This window comes from Pholcus phalangioides, unplaced genomic scaffold, assembly GCF_987345545.1.
Source record: "Pholcus phalangioides strain wild (caught in Gottingen) unplaced genomic scaffold, Ppha-v1.0 ptg000019l_1, whole genome shotgun sequence".
Lineage (NCBI taxonomy): Eukaryota > Metazoa > Arthropoda > Arachnida > Araneae > Pholcidae > Pholcus > Pholcus phalangioides.
In genome coordinates this window covers 6,008,054-6,023,565 of record NW_028301612.1, presented here as the reverse complement: position 1 = coordinate 6,023,565, position 15,512 = coordinate 6,008,054, and the positions used below count along the sequence as shown (strand labels likewise).

Genomic DNA, 15,512 nt, shown 5'->3' with positions numbered 1-15,512 from the left:
AGTTAATACTTTTACGTTTTCATTGAATGACTTAGAGAGAATGATCCGATTTCTCAATATTGTATATTTCTTAAAAGTTAAAAACACAAAATAGAATGATAGAATAGTAATATGTGAATATATGAGGGGAATGTGTCCTTACGTTTTATGGAAAACTTTTGTTAATGGTCGATTTCAAGTGTGGAATAATTTTGAAATCGGATGATTTTTTCTTAATCACACTGTATACGAAAATCAAAGACCATACACCTCGCTCACTTCCATCTCACATAAGGGGACACTAAGTACATTAAAAAACAAAGTAAATATTTATATGGCATTAAAAAAATTTGAATATGTTTGGAAGTCATCATCGTCTAATTAAAATCGAAGTAAGCACTTATTCCGAAAAGTGTTTTCGGGACAGCACATTTACTAGCAAAAGTGTGTTTGGGAGAAGAATGTCTCGGAAAACCTTTATCTTTATCTGAAACCGACTATAGCTCAGGCCTACCACAATGAAGTGATTTTCTGCCTTTTCCCCAATTGGGTGAGCTATAGTGGAAAAATGAGCCTCAACATCAGAGCCTTTCCGAGAGCCAGACGTCCCTCCCAATCTCCCACAACGCTCCCGCCTCTCACACCGACAACGCTGCGGCCGCCATACCGCAACCCGACCACCTTATCCAATATATATATATATATAAATATATATATATATATATAAATGTACAACAGAGAATTTGGAAAGCTTTAATTCTTACGGTGGTGGGCCCTAGCGCCAGGCATCAGCGGGTTTCCTCTAGAAGGATATAGAAATTCTCATGCTGGTGGGCTACCTAGTGCCAGGCACCAGCGGGTATCGCCCGGAAAGATATAGAAATTCTCACGCTGATGGGCCACCAAGCGCCAGGCAACAGCGGGTATCCTCCCGGAGCAACGAAAGAAATTCTCACGCTGGTGGGCCTCCCAGCGCCAGGCATCTTTCAAGCGGCTTTGTTGTTAAGTTCTGCAGAACACCGGAGGCCTTTTAAAAGGACACGGCTCACTTGAATTTCTGCGGCTCGCGGCTCATTTGTAACCAATAGGAGCAGGCAACACAGGCGAAAAAAAAAGCGAACCTATCGAGAACACGGTTCACGGAACCTTTGCCCCCGATATTTCGCCTCCGACATTTCGTCCCCGACATCTCGCCCCGGCACGTTCCGTCCCCAGTACATTTGGCTCCCGGAAGTTTCGCCCCTGACATTTCACACCGGGAATTTCGCCCTGACCTTTCGCCTGCCCTGACCATATGAGTGACCCAGTGAGTGACCATATGAGTGACTCAGTGAGTGACAACATGGATGACCCAGTGAGTGACCATACGAGTGACTCCGTGAGCGACCATATGAGTGACTCAGTGAGTGACCATATGAGTGACTCAGTAAGTAATCAAGTAAATCGAAAATTTATCACTGATATTTCGCCAGCCCTTATCGTACGCGTGACTCTATGAGTGAACATATGAATGATGGTACAAGTGACCAAGTGAGTGACCACATGAGTGATCAAGTGAGTTGGACATTTACTCGTGACATTTTGCTTCCCCTGATCGCATGAGTGACCAAGTGAATGAATACATGAGTGATCGAGTGAATTGAAAATTTATCCCCGGACATTTCACCTGCCCTGACCATATGAGTGACCCAGTGAGTGATCATATGAGTTACTTAGTGAGTAATCAAGTGAATCGGAAATTGACCCCCTGTCATTTTGCCTACCTTGACCGTACGCGTGACCGTATGAGTGAATATATGAATGATAGTGTGAGTGACCACACCGGTGTGAGTCGTAAATTTGGGAAAAATATTTTATGCTTAAACTGAAAATTCTAAATTCTTAGAATTCATTAAAGTGTGAGTCACTTGGTCACTCAGTGCTACGTAACCACCTATAAAAAGGGGAGGGGATGAGGAGGATCATCTTTGCAGACAGACACTCCACCCTCGCACTTTGCCAATCACTCAATTGCTCACTCTGTCAATCACTCAATCGCTCACTTTGTCAATCACTCAGTCGCTCACTGGGTTTATCATACGGTCATTCACTTTATCAATCTTTCGGTCACTCATGCAGTCATTCACTTTATCAATCTTTCGGTCACTCATGCAGTCACTCACTTGGTCACACATTCACTTATGCGTTCCATCACTCAGTAACTCCCTTGGTCACACATTCACTTATGCGTTCCATCACTCAGTAACTCCCTTAGTCACACATTCACTTATGCGTTCCATCACTCAGTAACTCCCTTGGTCACTCACACGGCCAGTCCCTTGATCACTCACTTGAACACTCGTACCGTCACTCACCTGGTCACATATACAGTCACTCACTTGGTCACTCATGCAGTTAACCACTCGGTCACTCATGCGGTCAGTCATTCGGTCACTCATACGGTTAATCACTCAGTCTCTCCCTTAATCACTCATATGCTCAATCACTCAGTCACTCGCAAATTTATTCAAGCATTCACTCTGTCTTTCATTCCGTCAGCCACTCGGTCACTCATACGCTCAATCATTCACTAGGAAACTTACACCAGTATTTAATTAGCCACTCACTTGCTCACTCATTCGGCCAGTCACTTATTCACTCAAACGTTCCATCGCTCAATTCCTCCCTTTGTCACTGACACGGTCAACCCCACTATCACTCACTTGATCACTCATACAGTTAATCACTTGGTCGCTCATGCGGTCATTCATTTGCTCACTCATACGGCCATTCGGTCAGTCACGTGGTCACTCATACGGCCATTCGGTCAGTCACGTGGTCACTCATACGGTCATTCACTCATAAAGTCAATTGCACACTAGTTGATACGGTCACTCACGTGGTGAGTCATTCTGCCACTCGCTCAGTCATTTGTACGGTCACTAACGCACTCCTACAGTTCATTTCACACTCACTTGGTCACTCATACGGTCACTCGATCATTCACATGGTCACTCATACGGTCACTCGATCATTCACACTTTCACTCATACGGTCACTCGATCATTCACACTTTCACTCATACAGTCAATCACTCATACGGTCACTCATACAGTCAATCACCCATACGGTCACTCATACAGTCAATCACTCATACGGTCACTCATACAGTCAATCACTCATACGGTCACTCATACGTTCAGGGCAGGTGAAATGTCAGGTGTGAATTTTTCGGGGGCAAAATGTACCGGGGCGAAATGTCAGGGGCGAAATTTCCGGGGGCCAAATGTAACGGGGACGAAACGTTCCAGGGGCGAGATGTCGGGGACGAAATGTCGGGGGCGAAATTTCCGGGGGCCAAATGTAACGGGGACGAAACGTTCCAGGGGCGAGATGTCAGGGACGAAATGTCGGGGGCGAAAGTTCTGGATCCCGTATAAAATTTATGCCTTTGCAATGTTTTGTGTCAATTTTCAATACTCCCAGTAGTGAGGTTTTTTTGAATGACGTCATAATCATCATCAGTATTGCTTTGAGGGTCAGGAAAAGGGTGATCCCCATAGAAATCAGTGTTAAAATTGCCGATTTTACTGTAGAAATGCGGAAATTTAGTGGGGTTTTCTGTCACATCAATAATTTTAAAAATTACATAGAATTCTCGATTTTTGAAATATTGAGTTCGCTTAGAGATATATGAAGCCCAGGAGATTAAATATGAAGTAATTAGCCGGACCTACTTTTGAGTTGGATATTCATGCAATAACCATTGATTTCAACTTTTTATTTATATCTTCTCAAGCATTAAAATTAATGTCTCCGTATTGTCTTTTAATATTCAACTGCATAAATTCACATATATTTTAGGTTGTTTTAAAATTAATCATGGACCCGTAAAAAGTACATCGAAAAAATTCCACAGCTTTAATTGAGCATTTTCTGAAGTAGAAACAGGCAGAGATGGATAACTTGAAGTTCAAAGGAAGGGAATATAAATAAATATATATATTTATTTTTACGTTTCTTTAAATCTAGATTTGTTTCTTTCATGAGTCGCGCAGGAAGTCGACATATTGGTGAACTTAGACCCCACGATTTGCATGTCCCTCAAAGAAAGAGGGAGATATCACGTGATCCAAAAAAGCCTCATTGAAGAAAACCCGGGCAACGTCGGGTATTATAGCTAGTTGATTATAAAATATTAACTGATATCGTATCATATTGATTTTTTTTTGATATAGCGCATTAATCAAAAATCTGTCATCGATTTCTATCGAAGAATTGTAATAGTTCTATTCGATAGGTGGCGGAAGGGGTTCCAGTTCATTGATGTGAAGTGTTTCTCAGATGTAACATAATACTGTATTGTATAACTGTTTTAGGCATATTTTTGCTGATAAAATTTTATGTTTACACGTTTATGTAATATGGACGAAGTAACCAAGTAAGGCTCCAGTTTTTCATGGTGAATAATATGGGTTTTGAGTCTGAGAATAATTATTAATGCTTCCATGCACATAGTTTTCTGCTTTACTGAAAAAATTCCTCATATTGTATAAGACGCCATGTTATTTTATCATTCCGCTCAGATATCGAAATTATGTGAGCAGAGAAAATGGTCTGTGCAAGTGGAATGAAAGACAATGTGCCCCCATCTGGAAAAAAAAAGCAGAGTGCCTACGAAAGAATAACATTTTCCTTTACTCATGAGCATCTCGGTGCTCATCATGTCTCCCTGCATCCTGGAGCTAGACCCCCCCCCACTCCAGAACTGAGATCTTTAGTGGGGTCTCTTATATAGTGAATTTATAGTATAAAAGATAAAACAACAAAAACAATGAGATTTGTCCCAGGGCCCCGTACTAGAGTCCTGCCAATCCTACCCGCGTAGCGGGGGGGGGGGAGTCATAGTGCTCACTATTGAGGATATATGCTTCATTTTAGAAGATATTCACCGACAACCACATGATTAAATGATTAGCATCACGATTACTTCAGTTAAAGCCATACGTCAGAGTTCTTTCTTTCAATAGTTAAACCCTTTCACCGAAATATTGATTTTTTTCTCGCTTAAACTATCATCAACATAAACGATGAATGTTTAAGACGGGTATGTATCTCAAGAGTACAGAATCAGGCACCTGAGAGCACCCTCTTAGTTCTTCAAGGAACAACATGGTGCTCGCTATTTGGCACGCTATTTTGGACCAGGCTCACCCACTGGAATATCTAAATTTTTAGTCCTCTATTCTTTGACTTGAAGGGGGTAAAGCAGAAAGGAAAGGGACTGAAGAAGAGAGAGGATAAGAACGAGACACACACCTTTTATCGAACTGAGGATGAAAAGACGCTATTTTGACTTATGGGTAAATCGAGAAAGGATGAGTGGCACCTAGGGGTCATTAAAATATTACGTCAGCATCGATGGGGGGGAGGGTCAGCGGGTTCCGATTTGTTGACTTTTGATGACAAGGAGAGGGGGGAGGGGTTGGGTGATGCTCACGTCTCATCAACCACCCTTTATGAAAATATGAAATATTCCTGATGGCATCTTATTCGGTGCGCCAAAAACGAGAAAAATTTTTCGCTAGTTTGTGAGCACCTGAACTAACATTCTCCATAATGATAAATCGCTCACAGAGCCACTTAAGCGATTTCTAAATGTTTCACGGATCCTTCAAGTGCTATGGAAATGTTTCCGGGCCGCTTAAGTATTCTAGAACTCTGCAACGCATCACTCAAGTAATCCGTAATTATGCCACGGATCACTAAAGTAATCTGGGAATGTTTCGCGGTAACTCGAGTGATGTGGAACCACACTGGGGCTGCTTAAGTGCTCTAAAATTGTGTCACATGTCACTCAAAGGATCTCTAAATGTGCCACGGATAGTTTAAGTGTTAAGGAACTGTGTCGCGGGTTACTGAAGTGATCTTTGAATGTGAAAGTGATATTTGAGGTTTACTCCAGCGATCTGAAAATGTGTCACGGGGCTACTTAAATGCTCTGGATGTGTGCCACGGGTCATTTAAGGGATTTATAACAGTGCCGCTTAGTTCATTTTTACAAAATTAGGTTAGAGGGGCAAGCCACATCAGATAAACTTCAGGGATACATTTGGTCCGCGGGTCAAGGGTTCACCATATATGGCTTAAAGGGTGGGTAACAATGGATTTCTTAAAAAGAAATTCTGAGTTCTTACCCTTCAAATGGAATTGAAATTAACAGAAATAGATTATAATAACATATAAAGGTATTTTCTTTCGAAATTTTAATTTTTTTTAAATATTTTTGCATTAAAAAATATTGTTTTTCCTTCTGGGGGGGGGGCGCATGAGCTCCCTATGCCCACCCCCCCCCCCTCGCGTACGTTCCTGATCCCACCAATATTCGTTAGGAGGTAGGGGGCAGTGATGACGAAATTTTGCTGATGGGGGGGGGGGGGGTCAAAAATGGTTAAAAATTTGCTTACGTAATACTTGAACGGCCCCTAGCTGTGTAATTGACCTTCGGATTTGATTGATATGCGGAGAACTGCAACTGACTCTCGCCCGTGGCCAGTGGTTCACTCTTCATCCCCATAAGCAGTCAGTGATAAGAAATTGAGAAATTTTACGTCCAAGAACTTGATCACCGTTGCTATAGATTGACGTCAACGCAGACGGAAGTGAGTAACGAGCGCAATTTCAGACGCACTGAATGATATTACAAATTAATATAGCCTTGATATTTCCGGAATTAACAAAATACATATATAACGCTCAGCATCCGTTTGCGATAGTGTATTTAGCTATAATAAATAGAAAGAGAAGAGAAATATATACAAGTTTTAACAAAGGCAGTATTGTAAGTCGTAATTGTTTGTTGGTAACTGCAGCGATGTCTGACTCAACACTGACGATTTTAGTTTTCTTAGGACTGGCAAGTAAGTTATGTATATCTCAATTTTTGCACTTATGTATTTTTGTCATTGAAAATTTACATGCAATGTCCTGTGTAAATTAATAAGTTTTCGGTTTTTTTTTCTTCTTAAACGAAGGTCTCTATCGGGGATGAATCCTAAATTTGCAATATTTGCATTCAACCACAGTTTTCGGAGTGTATCAATGATGAAACAAATAATGACCGGAAAATTCACTACTTACGATATACAGTCAACCTTCGGTTTACGAGCTTAATTCGTGTGTGATGTGCGTTCGTTAGTCGAATTGTTCGAAAACCGAAATAATTTTTCCCATAAGAATCATTGTAGAATGGTTACAATGGTTACAACAATGTTAATCCATTCCTGGCACCCTGAAGTTTTCTAGTGTGAATTTTTGTAGCAGTTCCTGTGCAGAACGTGAAATCAATGTGTGAGTGTGAAAATCACTAAAATAATAAACTACTGAAAAAAAATAACCACATTACAGTATGAAAGAGACGAAATAAAAAACGATGCTAGGGTCGTGCCTGGTTTCATTAGTATCATCTTTAATCCCAGTGTCAGGGCCTTCAAAATCTTTGCCCGCAGCAGAATCTGGCAACAATATCCTCCAAGCCAAAAATTCCTAGTTCTATAAAAAAAATACAATTGCTGGTAAGTTTTGTCAATGATAGCAAATGCAATACGCAATTTGCAATGTAGAATATTTAAACTTTAAAACAATGTTAGAGAAGTCATTGCGTGAGAGTATCGGTTTTATGCAAAAAATTATTCTAAATCATTTTTAAAGTGCTCTGAAAGAAAGAAAATCTCGTGTCGCATGCACAAGTCTAACGACAAGATTTCTCTGTTACCGAAGAAATATCTCAAAGAAAAGATTTGTCCGAGTAAAGAATGAAGAAGAGAATTTGGTCGCTCAGAGCACGACTAGATTTATCTTGATCGCATAGAGCCAACACATTCTTATACGAGAAAGCCTCGACGCAAAGCTTTGACGTCACTGAAGTCACCTGCAGCCATTGTATACGTATAGCAGTCCGACGTATATGTGAAATCTTCACCCTTTTTTTTGCTGTATATCCAATGACTATAAGTGAAATGGACGACTTCAGTGACGTCACGAGCTTCGCGCGGAGAGTTTCTGCTATAGAAGGTGTTGACAGAGCACGACTACACAATTATATGCGGAGAACAACAACTACAATTGCCCTTTTACAACATTACATAGTTTGTACAGTAAATTGTAAAACTGATGAAGGACAAAAAAAATCGTACTTTTTTATTTGAAAAATCTTAAAAAATTTAATTCACTTATTACCCATTTTTTTGAAATTGTAAATTTTGTAAAGCTCTTATTTGAATGTTCTTGCATGTAATATAAATATAATCTAGTTTTTAGGTAGATTATTTAACTGAGCTAGATCATGTGTATGTAATTTGATTACAGAAGATTATGCATCTGGATATAATTATATTGCTGCTACATGAAGACATATCGTATGAGCAGATTTCGTTAAATGCTTACTTTTCGTAAGAGCCCTCTAGGGCCGATGATTACGATGCCCGTGCTCGGCAGAACAGAACAGATAGACAAAGCACGGCCGGGCTCTGTCGCTTACGAGATTTTAGCGCGTTGTCCCGGAGAGCGCGGTCGTGCCGGAGAGAATTCTGAAAGACAAGTAAGAAGACTGGGGGGGGGGGGGCCTTTCGTAGGGTAAAATATACATTCGTTAATCGTTATACATGTGTAATTCTTTACACACGCAATTGTTGCACCAACATTCTTGCATTTATTGTGCCAATATATGCGCGGTAGAATGCTCGTCCGCCCGTGGTTGACAGGGGCAAGTCATTAAAATTATAATATGAAGCGGGGGAAATTTTTGTGCTGGAAGGATTTTGTCCGTTTAAGCGGGGTATCTGGCGTTTGTTCATTATTGGATTAAACGGACCGACCGTATATGACTTGACATCATCATCATCATCATCCTGCCCACCCCCTCGCTTTTGAAGTCTATCTCCACCTGTGAACAATAAAAATTCTCACAACACAGCAAACGACACTCAAACAAACACCAGAATATCTTTACTCACTACACCAGAGGTTCTCGTTTTGTGACCCTAAGCCCTTTTTTGGTATATTACTACTGAGGTGGAACCCCCCCCCCCTTAGGCCTCGTTTTTTGTTTTATCAATCAAACTTGCTGATTTATTCTATTTTTCTCGAGCTGCAGTGGGGCACCGGTTGCATTAGAAATTTATGAAAATAGATGATAGCACCTGTAATTACTTATGCCGCTGTGTATCTCTCAGCAGTTTGACGTGGGTTTGATTATTAATTTTATTTTTATTAATGAGAATACTGGTGTGCGATGTATAAAATAAAAAAAATGCTTACAATTTCAGTATTTCTTTCAATAACATTCATTTTATTTGTTTTTATTTTCGCAGTTTCGTGCTCCGTCTCTTTTAATGAATGCAACATGAAATTGGAAGATGCTTGTCCGCCACCGGATAACGCTCGCCGTCCACCTCAATTCGAGTTTCTACCTGATAAATCCTTTCTAGATGAGTATTGCGAGTAGGTAATATGAATACACACTAATCATTACATAATGTTACTGCCAAGTCCTGTAGCGCAGCCAATTCGCGGAATGTCCGACCGATCTGCGAATCGGCCCGACAGTTTTGGCCAAAGTCTGATTTGCAGAAATGATTCGGGCGCTGACCTGCCTTTGGGCAGGGATGTCTGGCTAGCTGGTCAAAGCCCGAAATTTGAACCAATTCGCGAACTGGTCGATTCCAAACTTTGTCAGTAACACATATATTGTACTGGGCAGCGTTTCTCAACCTTTCTGAACAGCGCCCGAGTAGCGCAGTGGTAAGATGCCCCCCCCCCTGGTTCGAATCCGTCCAAGAACATCAGAAACAAGTTACTACCGAGCTTGGGGTGACCACCGACTGATGGCTCCTTCATTTCCCACCCAATTCCACTGGTTGGAAATTGCCGTATGTCGACATATATGACAGGTTCGACACCTGACAACTAAAATGTCTGAAATGATTCTGCAGACCAGTAATTCGGAGAATACGGGCTTAATTTATTATAGGACCTGTACGATATTTTACGAAGTCAGTTTCGCAGAATTCTATAATCTTCATTTAATCAGAATCAAATTTCCAAGTCTGCGTGCGGAACATAGGTTGAGAAATGCTAGTTAAGGGTATAAAGTGCTTCCTTTCACACCCTTTATCTTTTGAACCATTCGTTATGCAAACATACCTTCAATTTAAAAATTTATCCAAATACAATCATTTTAGTTATGAGAATGATAAAAAGGGCCGAAGTTTGCAAAAAAATTACTTTATGTACTCTTACGCAACTGTCCTCAACCTAGGACCACATGGATTGGTTCATAACTGACTGAACTTTGATCATTTTTGTCGCACCACGGTCATTTTCTGCACACGAGGGATAATTAGACCGGAACCTAGAATTTATTTCCGATTCCGAACGACAAGCTTGTTCTTTTATACTCGTCGAGGGGTTGGTGCACTAACCCCTCAATGGAGGACTCCTTTTCTTGTCGCCATTTTTGTTGTATCCCTGTGTCAGGAAATTTTTCTGACATGGATGAACCGGATATCGAACTCGCGACACCTCTAAACATCCTTTGGTACTTCAGGCGAGTATCTTATCGACCTGGGCTACCGCGCCCCAGCGAACTTTGACATATATAATTCCGTCACATCACTTGAACTGAATTAACTATCAAAGAGGTGCTATTGTCCATAATAAAGATAAACGGACTTGGTCTACTATTTCTGTGAACCCTTCACATGTAACCAATCACCGAAGTATAATGAAGTAACACCTATTTCCTTCTCTTTTCCATGAAGATTAGGAGTATCTCAACTGAGATGCGTCACGAATTTCAACGACACGTGCCCGATTGATTTCCCGATCAGATTAACAGTAAGAGACATCTCTAACATCCTTGGCGATTTATGCGATGAGACATCAGAGCTTGGAAGAGGTATATATATATATATATATATTTTATATTCCCATACTCTCTCTCTTTCTCTAATAGCGATATTCCTTTTTTCTCATTAGAATTAAACATAAGAGTGTCCTAATCACCCACAGATGATACGCTTAGTAGCCTTCTTAAGAATTTTGGGATGATGTGAAATGTTTATTTTAAAGTTGAAATTCTTTACATGACGTATGACGTATGCGTATACAGGGTGTCCTGTAAGTACTAGTGCGGCCTTTATCTCATCAACCGCCCTTCGAAGAGATATGGTTTAAGTTTAAAAATGCTCAACATTCGTTACAAATTAGCTTGTACCCTGTACCAGTTTTGAGAGTGAAAATACACTGTGTGGTAAAATAAAAATAAAAAAACCCTAAATCTTTATACGCTCTCCTTGTCCTTGAACTTCCAATTAGAAAATCGTTGTCCTATGTCTCCTGATGCCAAAATAAATCCAAGTTTCTAAGTGCAATATTTGCTGAGATATTATAGAATTGAAATAGAAGAGAGAAGTTAGAAAAGGACAGCATAAATGGGGGGGGGGGGGGCACTGTCCGTTAGTTTTTCACTGTCCGAATATTGTGCTTAGAAACATGGAATTTTTTCTGTTGTCCTCAGGAGATACAGGACAACAACTTTATAATTGGAAGGACAAGGGCAACGTATAAAAACTTGGATTTCTTTTATTTTGTGACAGACTGTATTTTCACTCTCAAAACTGGTACATGATAATTTTTGAACGCCTTTGGAGCATTTTTAAATTGAAATCAATTCATCTCTACGACGGACGGTTGATGAGGTAAAGACCGCATTGGCACTCAAGGACACTCTGTATATTCTGTGTTTCATCATTATTATTTCTCTATTCCTTCTCAGATTTGCTTGTACCAAATGGGATGGGTGGACATTGTTGAGTAGTAGTAGAGTGCATTCCTGCCTTCCCAAAGCCCCGTTTACATGTGCAATAAAACATCCTGGGAAGTTCCCGGTAACGGGGATTTTCACTGCAACCCGTTTACATGTTATTTAGTTTATGTCGGTATTTACCCCCCCCCCCCTTCTTTTCGGAAGTCGTCACTGGTCACGTGGGTTGAACGGGTGGTTGGCTCAAGATGGCCGACGAAGGATTTAACAGTAGGGTGACCATACGGCCCGTATTTCTCGGGACAGTCCCGGTATTTTCTGTTTTTCTGGCCGTCCCGAGTTTTTGGCAAAAGTGTCCCGGTTTTTTCCGTATTTTACACGAAGCCTACTTGAATATTTATCCTTTATTGAAGTCAAAGATTGAAATTATTTTTCAACTCAAAAAGTTATCTTATGATAATTACAACTATAAATAAGAATATCATTTTGTGCACATAGGATTATGGGAGAGGAGGTCGAAGTCACCCTTTATTATTCCGCAACAAAGATGGGACTCTTTTGAGGGATCTCAGCCTCACCTTTTTTCGGAGAGGGAAAAAGTTGCCATTGCGAATAATAACAAAAAGCCTCCTAGATACTACTCTCTCTAGGAGGCTTGGTAATAATCACCAAAGCTACCCACAATCTTGCACGTGTAAACGGGGCTTCAATCACTATTTTCTCGTCAATTGTCGGTTCCAACACAAAAATATTTTCAGAGTTAATAGAGGTTCATGCATGAGAAATAATTTCTTTCTGACTAATATCAGATGTATGTTTTTAAAATTAATAAGAGAAATGAATAAAAAAATTTTGAAAGAAATCTCAGAATTGGTTGCAAAAAGAAAGTGGAATAAAACTCGTCTTAACGGACATCCCTCAAAAAGTTCATAACTTTAAAATGAGAGAAAACAAATCACAGAATTTATGAAAATTCAGAATTGATGAGAGAAAAAAATTTCAGATTTAAAATGAGAGAATTGAATTCCAGACTTAATGAGGGGAAAACCCCCAGAAATTCAGAGTTAATGAGAAAAATAATTGATAGAAATTTTAGAGATTGATAGAGTTTTTTATTGAAAGAAAAAAATCTCAGAGTTAATGAGAGAAAAAAATTTGGAATTAACGAGAGAAAAAACCCAGAATCAAAGAGGGAGAAAATATCAGAAATAATGGGAGAAAAAAATCTCAGAGTTAATTAAAGGAAAAATCCCAAAATATTAGTGGAGAAAATCTCAGAATTAATGAGAAAAACGATCACAGAATTAATGAGAAAAACGATCTCAGAATTAATAAGAAAAACGATCTCAGAATTAATGAGAGAAAAAAATCTCAGAAATAATGAGAAAAACGATCTCAGAATTAATGAGAAAAACGATCTCAGAATTAATGAGAGAAAAAAATCTCAGAATTAATGAGAGAAAAAAATCTCAGAATTAATGAGAAAAAAGATCTCAGAATTAATGAGAAAAACGATCTCAGAATTAATGAGAAAAACGATCTCAGAATTAATGAGAGAAAAAATCTCAGAATTAATAAAAAAAAATCTCAGAATTAATGAGAAAAAATCTCAGAATTAATGAGAGAAAAATCTCAGAATTAATGGAAGAAAAATCTCAGAATTAATGAGAAATAAATTTCAGAATCAAATAAATTGATGCTCAGACACCTTGTTTACTACAGAAAAAAAAATGTATCTTTGATGCATGCATATTTATTCGCTTCTATTATCGCAAGTGCAGGGACCCCCCAACCACACCAAAATCGTTGCGGTAGCACCTGTTACACCACACCTCTAAAGACGGATCTACGCAGTATGATTTGTTGGTGCTCGGGCTCCATGAAAGTGTTTTTTGTTTTCTTCTTTTTTGGCCACAGCAATACCTGTGAGATTGGAATAAAAGATCCCTATCTCTAAAGAATAAATTTTCTTAAATATTCCCACGATTTTCATTAAATGAATAATATCGATGAAAGAAATAATGAATGTTACGTTTTTCTCAGCTTATAGGGAGAACGTAGACTGCGTCAATGACAATCAACTACGTTTACGTTTTGCTGTGATGCCACTGGTAACGGAAATCGAGAGCTTTAGAGAACATCAACAACAAACCGCACAACCAGTCGGCGAAGACGCTATGTTTTGCTTGTGAGTGACAATTAGTTTGTATCATACATGCTCATCCTGTAGCCCCGCGGGCCAGATGTGGCCCATAAACTTAATTTTGGGAAAACGAAATAAGCAGATTCCTTAAGTGACCCGTGGCACATTTACACATCATTTAAAGTGACCCGAGTCACTATTCTATCCCACTTAAGTTACTCACGGCACATTTTTACCTCACTTTAGTGGCCAGCGGAACTTATACAAATCGATTAAATGACCTGTGACACATTTATAAATCACTTAAGTGACCTGGACGCGGTTCTAGGTCACTTAAGTGGCTAGCAGCACATTCTTACCCCCCCCCCCTTAAGTAACCCGCGGCATATATCCAGATAATTTCTGTGACTGTGGCACATTCCCGGATCATTTCAGTGACTGAGGCACATTCCCTGATCACGTAAGTAACCAAAGGCATATTTACAGTTAATTTAAGTGACCCACAGCTTATTTACACATCATTTGGGACACTGTTCTAGGTCACTCAAGTGGCTCACGTCACATTATTACCTCACTTAAGTGACCCACGGCACATTATTACCTCACTTAAGTGACCCACGGCACATTTTCAGATCACCTAACTGACCCGTGAAATATTTCCAGATGTGTCCAGCAACACACTCCCCAGACCACTACTCAAATTTTCATGGAACCATGGCTGTCCACGTTTTACTGTAATATGAAATGAAAACAAATGGTGCTAATAAAGTTTTTTCTTCATTACTCTTTCCATAGGTTTTTCAGATTCTTTCCTAGACGGGTTTCAGATTCCGTGGTAGACATCTGTGGGGAAGGTCCCATGCGTATCTTCGAGATGTTGTCGAAGCCGATCATGAAGAAGATTTGCCATCCAGCAACCGAGCTTCTCGCTCTCGAAATCGCTTTCCACAGATTCCTACAATCAGAGAGCACAGACAGACCACCCATGGATATGGATTCGGTGCTCAATGAGATCCTGGATTAAAATGCCTAAATTGAATATTATAAAGTATTAATTGGCAATAAATATTGCAAGTTTAAAACAGGTCAAAAGTTACGTCTAATTTTTGGAATTACACAGTATTGTTCTGCATGTAATCCGCTGGATTAAAAAAATAAATAAATGAAAAACTTACAGTGTGTTTCTATAATAAATCCATTGGTACGCTAATTAACGAAATTTATTAACTAAGAAATGGAATTATTTAGAATATATAGAAACAATAGAATTAAATAGAAACAGAAGAATTATATAGAAACAATATAATTATTTACAGGCAAAAAACAAAAGTTACAGTTCAATTAAAAACCTTCAAATTCAGATTCATCAGGATCATAACATGAATTTTCTGCAGATTGACCGCAACGGTAGATATATAATCCGCATTTTCTAATGTTTAACCACTTTTTTAACAGATAATCCACGGATTATACGCAGGAAAATATGGTACGATTATAGCTCTTTAAGGCCCGTCATTTGGGAGGGTGTGTCCCCCCCCCCCCCCCCGGCTTAAAAAAATGAAATAGAAACGGACGAACAAGGTGAAA

The 15,512-nt window shown here is 39.5% G+C and overlaps 1 protein-coding gene across 1 annotated transcript; it reads left to right on the top strand.

Moving 5' to 3' along the window:
- Nucleotides 1-6,736: 6,736 nt before the first annotated feature.
- Nucleotides 6,737-15,101, top strand: LOC149071146 (uncharacterized). The gene is made up of 5 exons (XM_089248133.1): nucleotides 6,737-6,878; nucleotides 9,330-9,459; nucleotides 10,779-10,915; nucleotides 13,826-13,970; nucleotides 14,721-15,101. The coding sequence occupies exons 1-5, from the start codon at nucleotides 6,833-6,835 to the stop codon at nucleotides 14,947-14,949; spliced, it is 687 nt and encodes a 228-aa protein (XP_089104259.1). The 5' UTR covers nucleotides 6,737-6,832; the 3' UTR covers nucleotides 14,950-15,101.
- Nucleotides 15,102-15,512: the final 411 nt, after the last annotated feature.